Below are 20,166 nucleotides of genomic sequence, written 5' to 3'. Positions count from 1 at the left end.
TGCACAGGATTGTGCGGTGAAGCAGACTAGCATGGTAGAGCGCTTTTAAGATTTTGTATCTCGCCCTGGCCCATAGGGTGTAGCCCACTCGTGGTATTCGGGGGCAAAAATTCCAGCCGGATAGCTTGCAGATTGTCTGCAGCGCCATGGGCTGCACATTTGTCGACAAAAATCACCACTTGGCATTGCTGGGATCGAAACATTCCGTCCATGCGGCGCAGGTAACCCTCGAATGATGATTGCGTAATCCATGCCTTTAAATTGCTCATGTACCATACTGGCAGGTTTCTGGGGCCCTTTAAGCACATGCGGTCTTGCGACTTTCCAATCACAAGAAGTGGAATTTTCTCGGTACCGGTCGCGCTCGCACCGACCGTAACCGTAATTATTTCTTTGCTGAGCCGCCCTCCAGTACTTGGATCACCTGAGAAATACAGCAAACGGTCCAGCATCCTAAAGAATAAAACCGTTTCATCGCAATTAAAAATGTCGTCAGGGCTGTAATTTTGCAGAAGAAAGATCAAATCATTGCGGCAGTATTCTGCCACCACAGCCTGCCTGGTTGACGGCTCCACTGTCACCGCACATCTTCTTAAAGGATACTCCATGCCTTTTCTTAAAGCTGCGCAGCCATCCGTCAGTGAACTTAAAGTTGTCAATGTTCATCTTGATGGCGAGATCTTCGGCCTTATGTTCAAGCGTGTCACCAGAAACTGGAAGATTCTTCGTCCGCACCCCTTTAAGCCCCAATTTAAATGCGTCTTCCAGATGCAAATGATCACCCTGGCGGTCCGTTTTTTTCTTTCGAGTGAATTCTCGAAGGCAGACAGTATCTTGCTCTTCTTTCGGATGTAATCTGAAACTGCTTGCTTGGACAGCTGGAACTGCTTCGCCACGTCAGCTTGCGTCCGTCCTTTCTCCATGAGTTCAATGATCGCAGCTTTCTTTTCCAAAGTTAAGGTGGTGTAGTTGCCGCGTTTCTTCTTTGCAAAGTTCGGCGGAGAGGCGTGAGTAGTGGCCATAGTGTCGAGAACACACAGCAAAAATTCACTTCCGAAAGGCGAGAATATCCCGGGAGACGCACGCTGCACACAAGTGGCAATGGTAACCGTTCACGATCGATGGATGGATAAGGCTTAACCCTTGAAATCGGGTGGCGGCTCATGACACCTAGCTGCGACACCAATCCAATTGAAGCCACCAGCGGTTCCAAACAAGCCTCAAGCCAGCGTAATTCAACATGGTGGCATGCGGGGTGCCGGTTGATCCCCAAAAGAGGAAGGCATAGGCGACGACTGTCTACAGCTTATAAGAGTGATTTACCTAGAAAATACAGTTTGCGATGAATGGGAAGGGATGAGGAGCGAGGAGAAGGTTGATATCAACATGTGGCTGAGGCAGGGGTGCTCGTTATCCCCACTGCTGTTTATGATGTTCATGGCGAGGAGGGAAAAGGGCTAGAATGAAGTAATATTTGGTTTAATCTCTCATACGAGCAGGCCGGCACAGTATTAGAGCAGCAGCTTCCAGGTTTATTTTGTGCGGATGACATTGCGTTGCTAGCTAACACGCAAAGTGACATGCATTGTCTGGCCAATTCTGTGGACAGGAAGGCCATAACTTAGGTCTGAAATGTAGTGTTAAAAAATGAGGTGCAATAGTATTAATTAAAAACAGCGAACAGACAGTGACAGACAGCACCAGGAAATATCTTGCGTAAAAGAATATAAACACCTTGGTATACAGATAAATGAAGGCAATAAATGTAAGGAGACACAGGAAAAAAATAATAAAGTAAAGGGGAAGAGAAATGCGGCCATAACGAAACACAGAGCACTAGGGAGATACAATAGGTGCGAGGTGCTGTGGGGTATGTGGAAAGATCTAATGGTTCCAAGACTTACATTTGGAAATGCGGTTGTTTGCTTGAAATCAGGGATACAATTAGGACTCGATTGGAACCAAATGTCAGCAGGACGCCTCGCATTGGGCACTCACGGGAAGACTATAAATGAAGCTATCCAGAGTGATATGGGCTGGACAAGTTTTGAGGTGAGGGAAGCTCACACACAAATTAATCGTGAATAACAACTGAGCAATATGGAAGAAAGTGAATAAATTGGGAGAGTGTTCAGGTGTTTGTACAAGAATAACATTCCTTCATAGTGGAGTAAAAGAACTAGGAAGCTTACCAGCAAGTATGCGGCCTGTGTGGTGAGGAACACAGCAACAAAGAACATCAAGCGAAAAGTCAGAAACTGAAATAATCTCATGGGTGGTTGCAATGAAAAAAGAAACTTACCATGAGTAACTTCGTAAGAGAAAAAAGCTAAATCAGAAAAGAAACAATTTATGATAACTCAAAGGGAAGCTCATTACATTTTGAAGCGAGATCAGAATGCCTTGGAACACGCACTTATAAAGCGAGATATAAGAAGGAAGAAGAAGCATGTGTTTGCTGCGGTACAGTAGGGAAACGATAGAGCGTGTGTTACAGTCGAACCCGGCTATAACGAATTCGCAAAAAAATGCCTATCAGTTCGATATAGAGCATAATTCGATATAAGCCTGCTAAATAATTGGATGTCATAAAAGCACATTCTATTTATAAAATTACTTTATTAATGAAACTAGCTTAGTCTTGCATGAAATAGTCCTATATTTTCTTCTGCTGGAGCAATTTCGCTGCCTACGACGCAAGCACTTTTCCACATTGTCTAAGGAGTTACAGCAGCTGAGGCCGCAACTTTCTACATTCGTGTAGAAGCACCGGACTAGTGCACGGTGCACGCCACAGGCATCGGGTCGCGAGTTTGGCCGCTTTAGCCCTAATCTCCCCCTTATTCTTCATGATCGTGATGAGAGTGCTCCTCGGAATCTTGTACGCTGAGGGGATATCCGACTTCTCACCGCGTTTGACCCGATTTATGATTTCGAGCCTCACGACGAAGGGCGAATTCTGCCGCTTCATCACAGCAACACTGTGGGAGAAGGCCCACATAGCACGCACACAGTGAACCAGAAAAGCAGCAAGACAACTCGCACTTTCGGCATCTTTCGGCGTTTTGCACAACGAGAGCACAAGAGCCTCTGGTTGGCTGTCTGAGCAAGCGCTGCGGGCGGGCCAGGATCATATTTAGCAGGGGGATGTCGATGGCTCGTCCGAGGCAGCGTGGTCACGTTAAGGAGACCGGTTGGTTGGAGCCGCGCCGCCGAGTTTTTCTGTGACCACGAGGGAAAGCCAGCTTCCGGGATCACTTTCTGCCAAGCGACATTCGATATATCGGGAGTCGCTGCTATTTTTGTTCGATGAAAGCGTAATTTTTGCTATTGGCGGCGAGGAGTTACGGAGTCGCCATCTATCGGAAGCGCCTCGCTGGCGTAGTATGCGGGATCACGCGGCGCGCTCCTCATAGGTTTTGCTGTCAACGCTCACTGAAAACACCACGCGCGAGCTCTCCCGGACATTTCTGTAAGTACTTTCGAAACGAGAGAAGTTTTTTACTGTCTAAATAATAATCTTGGGCAAACTGAAAGCACACAATCGTTTACAGATGCTCTCTCTTTACCGAATACGTACAGTGAACGCCACTGCGCGCGGTCGCCGCGATGGAGTCTGCCGAACCGGCTTCTTGCGTGAAAGGTAGGTAAACGCTGAGAGCAAACTATGTGAAATATGTTCTTATAGTGTTTGTATAAGTAAATGGAGCGTAATAGAACGAAGCCTCAATGCTGCGATCGCGCACATTCGCAGCGACCGACTGCGCGTCTGCATGCTTGTCCGCACACTGTTTCGCTTTCTCCGCGCGCGCGTTTTCGCCCCGTGCCATGAGCTTTAGGCCGCAGAATATGAGCATATGGCAGTATACAAGCAACCATTGTTGCGTGGGTGCTATCAGAACCGTTCAAAAATGATTTCATTGTAGAGACTTCGACGCCTACGGGGACTGTGATGTGCCGTCGCGACGATTCAATTTTTTTTTTCTTCTAAATTCTTTGACCTTTCAATATTACTTCTCGAGTTGCGTCGCACTGGAGTTCTCAGCGTGCAATTTCCCGCTGCTCTTTTTTTTGTAATCTAGTGCATTAATTCATAACACAAACATGACCATATGCCATGCTTTTTTTTAAATGCGCTTCTTACCGCCGCCTTTCCACTCCACTGAAATTGCCAGTATCTATAGGATCGACAAGTTCATAGACCAAACCATCATGACATTATTAGGGCAGCGGACTCGGGCGAGCGTCTCAGTGCGCGTTTTCAGATCATCGCAGACCGGGCGCCGTAGCAGAAATCTTCCTCGCCTCTGTCCTTGTTGAATACCCGACTTGTAGCCGATGACTGTTTGCCGGTTTTATGTTTCGCGAGCCAAGATTCACGCAGCTTCTTGTCCTGCGGCTACGTTTGAACAAGGCTGACACTGACCTCCGTTACGTGCGTCCGGCCCTGCGGCACCGAGCAGTAGCCTACCATATTGCGCGCCTTCAAAGGCAGCCACTACCTATTGTAGTGATTTCAAGCGTTGTAAAGGAGACACTCGAAGCGGGAAAATTTTGCCACTAAATGAGGACCGCTGCGTACGAGGGAATTAAAACTCGTTTTCAGCTCGCTTCGGCGCTCCCGAAGCAGCCGAAGTGGCCGCTATGCCCACGTGACCCCTCCTAGCACGTCACGCCGACGGTGGCGCCAGCTTTTCCAGTGGTGGAACTCGAGGCCAATATATACTCGTTGTAACTATACCGTGTCCAGAAATTGTTCGATATATAGAATAATTCGATGTAAAAGGATTCCATATAGTCGGGTTCGACTGTATTAGAATGTGAAGACATCTTCCCAGTGGTTGACGTAGCCACCACTGGCCTTGAAGCCCTTGGGTTCAGCGAGAGTAAGTGAAAAGTACACATGTTCGCAATAGAGATTAGTAAGAGGTGGTAGGAAAATTGGTGGAAGAAAGTAGGGAAACGACAAAAAACGGAGATGTACAAAGGCAAAGTTCACAATAGGGGGTCAGAAAATTTGGTTGTGGGAAATCATGTTTTTTTTTCTTTTTTAACCTAGGTAGGATATTAAGCAGTATAGTAGCAAGCGCTTGGTGCTGCAAGCCACCGCCTCCTCTCCTTGCTGGAGCAAGGAGAGGAGGTGCCGCCGGTGAGAGGAGCATGGAGAGGAATGGAGCATGGAGCAATGGAGCAAGGCATATTAGAATGTGAAGATATCTGCGCAGCGGTCGATTTAGGAATCACTAGCGTCCTTGAAGCCCTTGGGTTCATCAAGAGCAGGGGGAAAATAACCATGTCCGGAATGGAGATTAGTAAAAGGCGACTTGAAGCTTGGAAAAAGTTAGGTAAACTAGAAACAACAAGGGCGTACAAAAACAAAGTTCACAATAGGGTTTCACGAAGTTTGTTTATTGGAATTCATAAATAGGACATTGGGCATTAAAATAGCAAGAGGTTGGTGGCGCAACCCACCGCACCGTTCCGAAGTGTGTTGTACGGGAGCACTTCGGCGCCAGTGCTGTGCCAGCACGGAGGAAGAAGTTGACGTTCGTGTGTGTCTCACTGTGTCAGTTTTTCAATCTGGCTGCCTTGTGCTAGTGGCCCTTTTTCAAACGCCGTGCCCATGTTGCGGAGACGAACATGCCTGTTAAATTATATATATATATATATATATATATATATATATATATATATATATATATATATATATAAGCACCCTCGCTGGAACCCAGGGGTAAGTTGGGCACGATATGAAACTAGTGTGTGTGTGTCATTCCGTCGGAGCCACCGATGGTGCTTGGTGCCTCCATTCGCAAATACTACAATACCTTCACCTGCTAGTGTGTTAAAATCCACTGTGCTTTGCAAAGGGAGCATACCATTCCTTGTCAGTTCCAGCAATCATTTGCCAATATTTTGCGATGGCAGAGCACAAGGAGCAGAGCGCACTCCAAAAGAAGTTGCCGTATTTTTGCATCTCTAAGCTGCACCAAACATCGTAAAAAATTTACCTAAGGTCAGGATCGGGGTGTGAATTACTGGAATTCGGATTTGAAGTTTCACTCCATGACAACACAGCGTGCGCTGCCCCAAAGCCACACTTCAGGGCAAGGGTTTCAAGTACTCATACTTTCACTATCTCCTGGGGAATCCCACCCTTTTTTCACCCCTGTGTGTTGAATCTCCCTTCTCTCCTGCACGGTCGGTCATTTTCCTCCTCTGTGTGGGTCGCCATATTGCATTTAGCAGTTAGTGAATAGTGCACATGGTGCTGGAAAAGTAGAACTTGGGCCACGATAGGCCGTGCTCACCGGCCCAACTCCCGTCTCCGGAAACAGTAAAGCAGTCATTGGCTTAAGATATGACATGGACAAGTGGTTTATCCCCAAATGGATGCTGTTTTGTAAACATCTAGGGGTTGCGTAGGCAGTTCTTACCTTGGGTTATAGACGCACATTATTCTTTTTTTCTTTCTGGGCTGTTCTGAAAGAGGACGCGGGTTGTAGGTGTTGGCAGGTTATGTGACGAAAACTGCGGAATTTCCTAGCCGGCTCTTTGCAATCTCAACTTACGATAACATAGCCAAAGTTCATTGTGTGGTCAAGAAGAAACTCGCTGATGAAGTCTCATATAAAACAAATTTGTTGTGCCAGCGAATCATAACAAATTTTGCAAGTGCCTAATGTGGTTACCGGGTGTCAAGTTATCATTGAGGTATGAGCGCAGGCTTGGTCAAAGCATTTTTGAAGTGTTCTCTAAGGGTCATAGGAGAGAGTAGTCAAGCACTCCACATTCTGTCACTTTGTAATTCTTTAGCTTTCTGAAAAATTCCTTTTATAAGTGGACTTCACAAACAGGGTCATGAAGCATTCAAATGCAGAAATATTGAGTAAATAAAAATGAGCATTAGTTCTTTCTTTCATCATGCTTAAGGTCACCCTGAAGATCTCCCAAATCAAATGAAAAAGATAGCTTGTCAATAAAGTTAGCATCGGTGTTCGTTTTTGGCATTTCCTAAAAACTCTTATTTACTTTTTTTATTTGTGCAGCATCGGGGCCTTCAATTTCTGCGTCACCTGCCAAATTTGACTACTCAAAGCAAGGATGCCTCCACCGATGTCAGCTATGTGACTATGTGGCTGATGAACTATTTCTTCTGGAAGCACATGCCAGCATCCATACTGGCGAGAAGCCATTTTATTGCCCTTCATGCTCTCGGAGCTTCTCACGAAAGCCCCACCTGAAAGCCCACCTGAAAGCCCACCTGCGCACCCACACAGGCAAGAAGCCATTTGACTGCCCTTCATGCTCTCGAAGCTTCTCAGAAAAAGGCCACATGAAAGCCCACCTGCGCACCCACACAGGCGAGAAGCCATTTGACTGCCCTTCATGCTCTCGGAGCTTCTCAGAAAAGGGCACCCTGAAAGCCCACCTGCGCACCCACACAGGCGAGAAGCCATATCAGTGCCCTTCATGCTCTCAGAGCTTCTCACAAAATAGCACCCTGAAAACCCACATGCGCACCCACACAGGCGGCGACAAGCCATTTGACTGCCCTTCATGCACTCAGAGCTTCTCACGAAAGCCCCACCTGACAGCCCACCTGCGCACCCACACAGGCGAGAAGCCATTTGATTGCCCTTCATGCACTCGAAGCTTCTCAGAAAAAGGCCACATGAAAGCCCACCTGCGCACCCACACAGGCGAGAAGCCATTTGACTGCCCTTCATGCACTCGGAGCTTCTCGTGGAAGAGCGGCCTGAAAGCCCACATGTGCACCCACACAGGCGAGAAGCCATATCAGTGCCCTTCATGCTCTCAGAGCTTCCCAATCAAGGGTTACTTGAAAGCCCACCTGCGCACCCACACAGGCGAGAAGCCATTTGACTGCCCTTCATGCTCTCGGAGCTTCTCAGAAAAGTGCCATCTGAAAACCCACCTCCGCACCCACACAGGCGAGAAGCCATTTGACTGCCCTTCATGCTCTCGGAGCTTCTCAGAAAAGGGCAGCCTGAAAGCCCACCTGCGCACCCACACAGGCGAGAAGCCATATCAGTGCCCTTCATGCTCTCAGAGCTTCTCACAAAATAGCACCCTGAAAACCCACATGCGCACCCACACAGGCGGCGACAAGCCATTTGACTGCCCTTCATGCACTCAGAGCTTCTCACGAAAGCCCCACCTGACAGCCCACCTGCGCACCCACACAGGCGAGAAGCCATTTGACTGCCCTTCATGCACTCGGAGCTTCTCACAAAAGCACCAGCTGAAAGCCCACCTGCGCACCCACACAGGCGAGAAGCCATTTGACTGCCCTTCATGCACTCGGAGCTTCTCACAAAAGCACCACCTGAAAGCCCACCTGCGCACCCACACAGGCGAGAAGCCATAGCAGTGCCCTTCATGCTCTCAGAGCTTCTCAATCAAGCGTCACCTGAAAGCCCACCTGCACACCCACAGGCGAGAAGCCATATCAGTGCCTTTCTTGCTCTCGGAAATTCTCACACAAGGGCAACCTTAGGAAACACATGAGGCGAGAAGCCATTTCATTGCCCACTCTGCCTTCAGTGATTCTCGTAGAAGAATGCCCTGAAGATACACCGGTGCATTCATACAAGTGACCGGCCATATAGTTGCATTGCCTGCTTCAGGTCCTCATCACTTGAACTTACTTGGAGAGCGCAGCACCATGATTCAATTCAATTCACTTTATTTTCAACACCACGATATTGAGGACCGCGAACCGAAAGCCTTTTATGGCTTGACAAGGTCCGCAGCCCTTTTTCACAAGCAGTGACAGAGCATAGGGTTAGGTATTACATATTAAGCTAGAATTGCCTAAGTCCCAATAACACGAGTGTCAGACATAATGCATATATATAATATATACATACATATATGTGTAAAATGAATTCAAGTGAAACAGAATGTATACTCACGTAGAATTGAAACCGAAAGAATTAACGCTAATTACTAATGCACATTATACATATATGAAAACAAATGTGTCACACAAAACATACTGCAATGCACTATTCGGCAAATACACTGTTACAAAAACAATTTGTTCCATTTTTCCATACTGTAGGGTAGTTTAACAATCTCGTTGACCTAGAGTCTGAATTAAAAATCTACATTCGTGTAGCATGTTACGTACTGTTCTACTGCATCAGGTGGGACAAGTGTCTCCGCATGCTCCTGAGAGCAAGCTTTAACTCGGGCCCAACTTTGATGCCGCCTATTCAAATACATGTAAAACGCAGAAATGCTTTTCTGAAATAACCAGTGGGCTGATTGTAACGAAATTTGTTGCATTTGAGAGAAAAAGCTAAATTCTGGTGACTGCTGGAGGGATAATTTAGTTTGAAGGCCTGAATATTATAACAGGAATTTACAAAGATTTTTCATTTTAAAAAAAGTAGAGCCAGAACTTCATAAATTTTTAACTCTGCACCTGGAATAGATATCGTAGCTCTGTAAACTGCATATGCTAGATATTCCAAAGCAGACAAATTTGATGTATCAATGTATATCTTGTCAACTTGTTACACTGTTTACAGGAACCTTGCAGATGTCCTACTCATTTATTAGTGGCTTATTTTAACGCTTTCATACCTAAATATTGTCCACTTTAGGTGTCCTATTTGGAGCATTTTACAGAATTGCAGTATTTTTCATTGCTGAGTTACCAAAGTTGTAAATTTGATAGTGTCATTTTTTGAAACTTCGTGATTTTCAACAATAGCTATTAAAAGATTGATGGCCTAAATAAAAAATTCACTACCAACAGTCACTACATTCTATTTGTTTTATATGCAACAAACCTCATCTGGTTTCGTGCAGTAGTTGTCAAGAAAAATGATCTCTCCTTTCCCATGTATGTAGATGGGAGCCCCCAAGCTGAAGCTTGCTCTTAATGCGTTTCTGAAACACTTTTGTGGGGTTACCATATTTTCTCTAGATCTTCTCTCAACACGTTATGGAACACAGAGCAAAAGGATTTATGAGAACCCACATAAAGCCGTTGTAGCTGAGAAAAAAATCAAAATACAGTTAAACTTTAATTAAAAGGAGTCGGCAAAAACAGCTATTTGCTTTGTTATATTGTGGCTTTTCATTATTTGAAAAGTAATTCATGTTCATTCGTGTCTTCAAAATTACTGTTTGCATGCCCCTACAAACTATGTACGTTAACTGTAATAATTGTTACACTACAGATGTCTAAATGATGTGTTCTTTAGGCTGTTTTTTTTTCAGTGTTCTCTTTGGTACATATGAACTTGTTCTCTTAGACCAATTCATGTATTTGTTGGCTCTTGGTTCTGGTCTACATGGTTCATCGTGGATTCTTTTGATCTTATTCTATTCGTGCCTTTCTTTTTTTTACAAATAGGTACTTTTTTAGAGGAATTGATTGTTCAGTAAGCTAGCTTTCCACTGTGTTTCATCAGAGCATCAAATAAATGCCAGTGTTTGGTGAGTATTCGTTGTCTGTTCTTGATATTTCAATAAGTTATTGACGGCATGCAATATAGGGATGCTAGCATTTTATTATATCTGGGGCTGCAAGAGAAGTTGAATGACCGCAGTTGGAACTTCATTATTAACACAAAAGGAGCCTGTTATAAGTAACATAGATGAGTAATCTATGTTTGAGTCGAATGTCAAGTCCACCATGCGTAAGTCATTCTTACATTTTATTTCAACTAATGTACCAGCATTTCTATAAGCACTAGTGCGACATATAGTTATGGGAATATTTGTATAAACTTTACGTATTGAATTGAACATATAAGCCTGCACTGTTTAATACATTTGTGTGCGGAAGCATTGAAATTGAGCCAATCCTGTTTTTCGAAATTTGAAAAAGATGCTTTCTGAATTGCAGTTGTACTAGTTTGTCATCAGGAATTTCCTCACCGACAAAATTGTGTACAAGACATGCTTTTAAGATAATAAATACAAGGGTTTACTGTTTCGATTAAGGGCATGCAAATATTTGATACGTTAAAGTAGGCACTTTGTCAATACAACTATATTCTAATAGCCTTCGAAAACTTAAAACACTATGTGTACAGAAATGAACCTCAAACTGAAGCAAAAGTATGATAAATGTCACCCCCATGGCCATAGGAGACTCGCCACCGGGTGGCCGAGTTGAACAGACGTGTGCATTTTCATCTCCGACAGTCACTGTCTTCCTCCTGTTACTTTGGGCCTTGGGGCCCAAAAGTCGCATCGACCGTGGTTATGGATTACCCAGAGGCAGCTTTGAATGTTCTATTACCCGAGGACATGGAATTAGAGCAGTTTGAAGACGCCCTCATGCCAGAGAATGCGCTAACCCTAACGAGCACCTCGACCGATGCCATGGTGGACACCACCGCTTCGAGAGACGCCGCTGCGTCCAGACGTGAATCCATTCGCTCCACTTGCTGATCCTGAGCCACCAAGAGGGAGCAAAGGCAAGTACGATGATTTACTCGTCTCATACCTACTCATTGTACCCACCGCCAAGCATGGGCAGAAACGCTCACGCGGAACACTGTCCGCGATAGCTGCAGCTGCAGCAGCTAAACCCAAGGCTGCGTTTCGTCATGGCGTCTCTCACTACAACGGCAACGCAACGCCATAGTTTAATGCGTATGACTCGGACTCGGTGTCTACTCGCGAAGATGACAGCGAACAAGGAGCATGGAAAACCGTTACATATAAACGCCACGATCCAGCGAAGAAACAAGCGAACGCGCACCCAACGCCGTTCATATGCTCACACTGTGATCCTAAAACCTCCAGAGCCATGCAGAATCATGGATGAAAATTTCATTGTTATTGATGAGGCACTTTGGAATCACATGCACAACGCTCCCTCAACGCATTAAAGGGAAGCTGACCCGATCGTTCAGGTCAGATATTTGGACAGGAGTAATCAAATAGCGGTTGACACCGATCATCGCGACACGAGATGTCGTTCTGTCTTTAATACAGCTTCCAATAAATGGCAAGCCAACTGTATTTCAAGCATACGAGGCCATAGAAAAGGGTCAAATGTGGGGCATTATCCGCAACGCAGGAGGAATGACTGCCGAGCAGCTTACCATGACTCTACACTGCCGGAAGTGCGACATTGTCAGCGCTCGCCCCATTGGGGAGAAAGGCACCGCTGCAGTCACTTTTAAAGGGACTAGCCTTCCATACAAAATCGGGCCCAAGTGTTTCACAATACTAGTCTATCCGTTCAAGTCACAGGTCTACACTTGTGAGACGTGCCACAAATTAGGACACGGAAAACAGCATTGTCCGAATTTTAACAGACCGCGTTGTGCCACATGTGGCGGAAAGCTGCATAGCAGTGATGAGGTCTGTCCCAACCAGGGGCCGAAATGCCGCAATTGGGGGGGTAAACACCTTGCAACGGCTCAAGACTGCCCTCAGAGCATACAGATCAACAAACAGCTGCACGTGAAGTCAAAATGCCCTCAGAAGCAAAGCCAGAACTCCATGGGTTCACAATAGGAAGTTCATGAGCGCCCTCAAAAGACAGTGACCCTGAGACACAACTCTTACACTGGGCCTCCCCGCGCTCCATCAACTCCTGCAATACCGCCGGAAATAAACCGCTTTTCGACCACAGCAAACATGCCTTTGCTAATTTCGTCAAAATGGCTAACAGCGAAGCGCTAGAACACGCGAATGTGAGTCACGCCAAAATTACAGGTGAGTCTGTCCTCGCCTCACTCTCAGCAAATGAAGGTGCACAGGTTCATAGACAAATCCATGAAACTATCACTGTCGGGGCACCAGAGCAGAGCCAGAATAAGCTGCTAGAAACGCGGCCAAAACCACAAATTCATCCTGATTACGAAGCCATCTTCTCTGCACACCTGGCACAAATAGAACATAACATCGTGTCAAGGGTACAAACGATGATAGAACGAGCTATCGAAACATCCGTTCGCACCATCATGCAGCGCCCAATGCACCATGGAACGCTCTCCTTCGGAGGTCTTACCACGGCCGCATGAGTTAATATGGTGCCTTTGCTGTCTGTACAGATAGCTCCGACGCAGATGGCTCACACACAACATGGCTCAGCTGATCACTCAAGTTAATGTTTGCGGTCACGGTCGGGATGTGGCGGAAGCCGTCCCAACAGTGATTCAGTGGAACTGCCGCTCCTTCAAAAAGAAAAAAAGCAGACATGACTTTATGTTAGGGCCTGTCGCATAACAGTCTCAGACCCGCCGTCGTGGCATTGCAGGAGGTGAACTGCTTTATGCCACGCTTACCATACTTCGAGGGCTATCGCTTCCCCGAAGACACCGACACACCTGTGTGCAAAGCTGTGTATCTGGATCGAAGACTCACCCACACAAAGCTCGACACTGAGCCTTGGTGCTCGAATATTGCTAATGTTACTGGATGCTCCATTCAACTTTCGCCCGAAAGAATAATAGTTGTTTTTTTCTGTGTACATACGCCCAGAAAACGCACGAAGGAAGACTAAGGGCACCTCGGTAGACTTTAGCTACATACATTTTCGGAAGATGTATCCCAAGGATACAATTCTAATCTGTCAAGACTTCAATGCTCAACACGTAGCCTGGAACTATAATAAGTGCAGCCCACGTGGTCGTCGTATCATGGAAGAGTTTGACCATTATGGACTATCGCTCTTTATGGGGCTCTTGCATTGCCCAGGGGGCGCTGCGAGAAAGGTGCTAAAAAGCGCCCTCTGTCCTAAAATGGGTCGTACCAAGCTCGGTCGTCTGCTTCGGAAAGCACGTTTACAATATGGACCCGCCACTTTCGGTTGTGTTGTAGCACGGCCTGCTGCGTATATCGGGCGCCGAAGATTTTTTCAGGGGTGGCACGCTGCGTAAAGGCAAGAAATTATGCAGCGCCGAATACGTGTACGCCATTCAAGAATTAGGCGGCGAAGTTTTAGCACGGTGTCAATCGCAAGTGAAGCGAGTCGCGTACGTCGTGGAACTGCAGAAGGTTGGCACGCTAGCTGCTAGAATCATGCGCACAAACGCGAGGAAATGCGTGCTATAAATGAATCCACAGCAGCAATAAGCAGACATCATGTGTACGGAACTGCTCGAGCACACGACGGTACGCGCCGCGGTGTACGAACTGCTCGAGCGCACGATCGTACGCGCCGCGACGGCAGCGGTCTTTCGACATGCCGCCAAACGGCGAGCCTCCTGCAATCTTTGTTGACTGCATGCCGCTAAACTGATGCAATGGATGTGAGCTCGCACGTGCGTGCGAATCGCGCTGTAGCGCGAGCTTGTGCGTTGCTCGCTTGATGTAGCTTTTAATGACAGCGCTCGAACATCGATGTGCTGCAATCAATACTGCCTTGCTGCGCTGCTTCAACGTGCTGGCTTGAGATCAAGGATGAGCGCATTTAACTCTCTTAACCTGTGCTGCTCGTAGTGGAGTAGTGAATTGTCATCGAATGAGCCCGACCATTTGTGCTCATTTGCACACACTTCACCACTTCGCATCGGTCGAATTGTTAATTGTCGCTGTGGCCGGGTCTCGAATCGTGAATTACCAGCCATGCCTGCTGCTATGTCGGTCTGCTGTCGGGACTGTAGGTGCAAAAGAGCGAAATTTCGAACGCAGATAATCAAGCAAGCTTCAAGACAGGCGAAGCAGTCAGCATGGCACGAAGTTTCGCTTACTCGGCGCGACGAACTGCAGCTATGCAGCGCGCCCGACGCTCCACTTCGCGAGGCCTTGAAGGAAAACGGTAGAATCTGATGTTGGGATTCAGGCCTTCTTGTTCATGGCAGCCCACGACGCAGAAGTAATGACGGTGACGCCTTTTCGAGGCTGGGCTAGGTCTCTCCGGATCGGCATCACCGATTCCTTCTGCTCCCAGCATTACGTCCCACGGCACACGGAGAGTCCGTTTTCGTTAAACTATAGGCTGCGGCGAGCTCGCAGCGTGGTCGGCGTGGTCTGTGAGAAGTGACGAGCCTTTTCGCACTCGCAAGAGGGCATAAAAAAGTGCGAATCGACGCAAAACTCGGCCTAGAAACGTGCTTCGCCACAGCCAGGGCTCAATACGACCCAAGCTGGTACGACCCAGATGTTTCCCGCACCACCACCAGGCGCCGCTACTATACCTCAAACTCCAGCGCAAGACGCCCATTCTGCCGCAATGCCATACAAGGCTTGGACAGGACACAAGGCAAGCAGACATGACGCCAGACCTAACATGGTCCTCGAGACCCAGAACCTGCCAATGGAAACTTCTAGAGGACTCTCTTGGCAGTGATCATCTTCCAATTGCCATCACAGTGAGAACAAATGGTCCCTCGTGCCACCCATCGTCATACAAACGGGATTGTACGATTGCGCACCGGGACAAATATCGGATGCTGCTAGAAGAAAACGGTCCAGTTAACAATCTTGACTTTTAACGCAAGCTATGACGCGTGCCAAGCGCACAGCAACTAAAACACTTCGGATTTCTCCGGACCAACCTAATTCGGATGGGCACCTCCTGCATCTGTGGAACCACAGGCCCAGACTTTGTCTTCTTATCGAGCGAAGGGGCACCCCCGGACACTACGAACTATGCTCTTTACAAGAGGAAATCGAGAAGTATACAGGAGAGCTAGCTTCCGAGCATTGGAAGCAGGTGTGCGAGCAACTCAACGGATCGACTAATTCAAGCAGGGCGTGGGCTATATTGAGATCTCTTCTTGGGCAACGTAAAACGTCAGACGCCGTAGCCCGTGTTGCCTTGAAAGAAGGCATCACCAATGCCGAACTCGCAGAGAAAGCGGCAGATATATTTTTCCCCAGTCAAATAGTACCATAAATAGAACCTATGCGAGGGACGATGACCAAGACGGACACGATGATCTAAACCAGCCCTTCACGGCCCGCGAGTTCGAAGACTCCATACGCAAAATTAACAAGCGTGGCACACCAGGGGTTGATTGAATCGTTGCAGCACAATCGAAGGTTGCAAAATTACTCTTCTGGCGGAGTTTAACCGTATATGGAAAGAAGGAACTCTCCCACTAGAATGGCGCCACTTTATTGTCAAGCCTATTCCGAAAGCGAACAAACCACCGAACTGCCTGGGAAACTTAAGAGCAGTTTCGCTTATGTCATGTCTGTGCAAACTTTTGGAGAGCATAGTGAACGCAAGGTTAATATCGTGGTTGGAGGTAAATTGTCTTCTGCTTCACACTCCATACGAATTCCGGCCTGGTCTTTCTACTCGAGATATTATGCTCCGCCTAAAAGAGGACGTGCTCTATGTCTCGTCCTCGTGTCCTCGCATAGTTGTGGGGGTGGACATCAGGAAAGCTTGTGATAGCCTTCCCCATGCCTTTATCGTGCAGGCGATACGAGAAATGGGTATCAAAGACAACACGCACAACTTTATTGCTGCGTTCCTGCAAGACAGAATGTTTCAAGTTTAAGTACGCAGCGACCTCAGCTCCTATCATCATAACGGGGTTGGAGTCCCACAGGGAGCCGTAATCTCTCCAACATTATTCAACATCGTCTTAGCAGCTCTTCCTGTAAAACTAGAGACAATCACAAGCATTGAGCACGCTATCTACGCAGATGATGTGAGACTGTGGACTACGCGACGTTCCCTAAGAGAACAAGAGGAGGCCCTGCAGACGGCGTGGAATACTATCGAGAGCTTCACGAGGGAGGTAGGGTTTACGCTAGCACCGGAGAAGACCGAGTTTGTCGCTATCTACGGTGGGAAAAGGTCAAAGTCGAAGGACGAGGAGAAAGCCAGCGCCCATCTCTCGATCGGACAGACACCCATTCTCAGGAAGCGGGTCATCCGCTTACTCGGAATGTTTTTAGACGAGCAGTGTATATATCCATAACGTGATACAATCAAACAGTAAAGGTCACCAAGGAGGTCACTCAAATCCTCCGCAGGATTTCCGAGCTTGCAAGGGGCATTAAAGAAAAAGAAATGAGACACTTTGTGCAGGCTTTCCTGCATTCTCGCATCCTGTCTGGCGCCCCTTTTCACCCCATCACTCGAACACAGCTACATACTCTGGAACGCCTCAACAACGAGGCAAGGAGAGTAATGACAGGATTGTCAAAGTACACGCCACTCCCTGCACTCAAGAGCTGCAGCGCTTTCGGTGACATTGCTGATCTTATTTCAATGCACGAGCATACTCATGTGACACGCCTCAAGTCCACAAACGCAGGAAGGGCCACATTGGTTAAAATTGGGCATGGCATAAACCTTCCGGCGCTTTCACGGGTATGTCCCCCTTGGAAGAAAGTACCGATTGTGGATCCTAAGCCACTGCCGAAGAACATGGGACAAGATCAATTGGCAAGAAGACAGGCCCACGCCAAACGCCACAAGAAATATACGCACCAACTACGTGAGGGGGGCAAGGACAATTCTGGCACTTGCCATATAGTCTATGTGGATGCTTTTATCGGAGGATCAGAGGAGGAGCCAATCTTCACTATGGCGTGGACAAATATGAAAGCAACCAAGCGGGGCAGTAAACTCCACCTCACAAGACATGTCGTTCAGAGCTCTACGGCAGAACTGTATGCCATCCTAGATTTTGCCAAGCATGCTGAACACACTGCCAACAAATTTCCAAGAGAGGCTAAGCACCACTACAGAGTGTTTACGGACTCTCAAAATGCCTTTAGAGCTTGCCAGGGCACTCGTACAACCACTGCTGTGCTCCACAACTCCGCCTCCACGTTCGTCGTCTGCGTGACTAATAGCGTCCTCGATCACCTGCACCAGTGCGCACCGGGGCGCCTTGGTGCGCACTTTCATCCTCGATCAACCGCACCGGTGCGCACCGACCATCCTCGATCACCGGAAGCGCACCCTGATGGAGCGGTTTTCCGTTGCCCCGTCTCGCACCGAGAAAATCGGCGGCGCGCCGGGGTGCAATCCCAGCAAGCACTGCGGGACGCGAGACGCGCGCGCGCACAGCCGACTGCAGAACCGCAGACGCCAGACGCTCTGGCCCGATAGCTTGCTGCAGTTGCAACGGAGTTGGCGGAGTTAGCTAGTGAAGATGTCGGCAATGAGAAAGGAAGCGCTAGTAGTTGCCGCAATCGATGAGCTTTCTTCAAGTTTGTCTGACTGTGGTGAAGAGCGACCGAAAGTGGACAGGTTCGTTGAACGGGTAGTCAGGAACGGGTCGTCAGGATTAATTATAATATCCATTGGTGTTTGCTTGCAACCAGGTATGTCGGAGCACGCCGTTTGACAAGGTTCGAGCGATTGCCGCGGATGCTCAGCACCTGCAAACAATAAAATGTGCGCGCGCGCGTGTTCGCGCACGTTTTGCGCGCCAGGGGTTAAGTGGCGTTGTATGCAAGCACCCTGCACAGGGTGCAGTTTTGTCCTCGATGTCGACCCTCCGCAGTGCGCCACCACCGCGGTGCAAAGCGCACCTTTCTGGTTTCGGGGCAATCCCGGGGCAAGGTGATCGAGGACGCTATAAGGTCATGATTTTCAGTTACACTGGATCCCGGAGCCCACGCGTATACCAGGAAATGAACGGACTCATCGACTAGCGCACGCCACGTTACTATCCGCACTGTCAAACCGCCCGAACTGAACAACGTACCTGAACACGCGGAAATACACAGTCAGTGGTACAATCCCATGGAAGCAATAGCTGAAGCCAAGCACTATTGGCACGCGCGAGGAAAGCAGAGACGAGGCGTGGGGCTTGGAGTCTCGGTGCCAACTGATCTTTATTCTTTGTGCGCCGGCCCTCTCTCGGCGGCCGGCTGGCTACGGTCGACTGCGGTCGGCTCTGTTCCGCGCTGGCAGCATCGCGGCTTATCCGCGGCATTTTTGTGTTCACTACAGCACTCCCCCCCTAGTGAGAACACGAACGGAATCAACACGACAAAACACTCGTGTGATTAGAGGTTAAGGCGATTTGGCGCATTTAGACGTCTGCCACTGCGCGTGTGGTAGGTGCGAGTATCAGGCGTGGCTGCGTTTTCCGCCCTGGTGGAAACCGCTGCCCTGGGACGAGGCACTTTTGTATGGGTTCCAGGCGACGGGGTGGAGGTGGGTGTCATGGACTGCGTTTCCATGTACGCAGGTTTAAGTCTGTCCAACGAGACAACTTCCCGCCGCCCCCGCATTTCGATAGTGAACGTCTTCCGCCCACGACGGAGAACCTTGAACGGCCCATCGTACGGTGCTTGTAGTGGTCGTCGTACAGCGTCGTTCCGCAGAAAGACGTGACTACATGACTCAAGCTCGTTGCTGCTCTCTGTGGGCTGTCGCGGAGGTGTAGCTCGAAGCTTGTTCATGATGTCACGGAGGCGAGATGCGTAGTCGCTGGCGGAAATGCGAGCTTGCTGTTGGCCAGATGCAAAGAAATCACCGGGCAGACGTAGCGTCGTGCCGTAGACAAGTTCCGCAGCGCTGCAGCCGATATCTGCCTTGCACGCTGTGCGTATGCCCAAGAGCAGGATAGGCAATGCTTCCACCCAAGAGTCATGTTCACTTGCCATAAGTGCTGCTTTCAGCTGCCGGTGAAACCTCTCGACCATTCCATTGCTCATCGGGTGGTAGGCCGTAGTCCTGATGCGTGAGGCGCCGATGAGTTTCGTCAGACTGGCGAACAACGCAGACTCAAATTGGCTTCCTCTGTCCGTTGTAATGGAGGAAGGTGCACCAAAACGACATAGCCAGTGGATGACAAAAGCGCAAGCAACAGTTTCGGCTGTCATGTCGGGAATCGGGATAGCTTCTGCCCACCGCGTGAAACGGTCGACCAAAGTGAGCAAGTACGTTTGGCCCTGGCAAGGTGTCAATGGTCCGACTATGTCCATGTGGATGTGGTCGAATCGAGCATCTGGCCCTGGAAATGTCTCGAACGGTGTCACCGTGTGACGCTGAACCTTGGACCATTGACACCTAAGACACTCGCGAGTCCACTGTCAGGAATCGCGGTTGATGCCAGGCCATACGAAACGTGCCGTGAGCAGCTTCATCGTCGCGTTGAGCGGCCGCCACTTTTGCGAGGTCTGTTCCCGTGTGAGTGATGGCATTTACTGGGCTGCGCGACAGAGCATCGGCGACGACGTTGTCTACTCCTTTTATGTGGCGAATGTCCGTGGTGAATTCCGATATGTAGGACATCT

At 48.3% G+C, this 20,166-nt stretch overlaps 1 protein-coding gene and 1 long non-coding RNA gene across 7 annotated transcripts in view; one reads left to right on the top strand and one right to left on the bottom strand.

Moving 5' to 3' along the window:
• LOC142590436 (uncharacterized) overlaps positions 1-10,480 on the top strand; it is a 63,587-nt gene extending 53,107 nt beyond the window's left edge. For all 6 annotated transcript variants that reach the window (XM_075702541.1, XM_075702539.1, XM_075702538.1 and 3 more), the window contains one exon: positions 7,050-10,480. In XM_075702541.1, the coding sequence (XP_075558656.1) occupies positions 7,050-8,392 (1,343 nt within the window). In that variant the 3' untranslated portion in view covers positions 8,393-10,480. The remainder of the gene's footprint in view (positions 1-7,049) is intronic.
• Positions 1-19,463, bottom strand: part of LOC142590448 (uncharacterized) — a 40,176-nt gene extending 20,713 nt beyond the window's left edge. The window contains exon 1 of the long non-coding RNA XR_012830148.1: positions 18,627-19,463. This is a non-coding gene — a long non-coding RNA (uncharacterized LOC142590448). The remainder of the gene's footprint in view (positions 1-18,626) is intronic.
• Positions 19,464-20,166: the final 703 nt, after the last annotated feature.

The sequence above is a fragment of the Dermacentor variabilis genome, chromosome 8 (genome assembly GCF_050947875.1).
Source record: "Dermacentor variabilis isolate Ectoservices chromosome 8, ASM5094787v1, whole genome shotgun sequence".
In the NCBI taxonomy this organism is placed as follows: Eukaryota; Metazoa; Arthropoda; class Arachnida; order Ixodida; family Ixodidae; genus Dermacentor; species Dermacentor variabilis.
The sequence above is the reverse complement of the archived record's forward strand: the minus strand, read 5'-3'. Positions and strand labels throughout refer to the sequence as shown.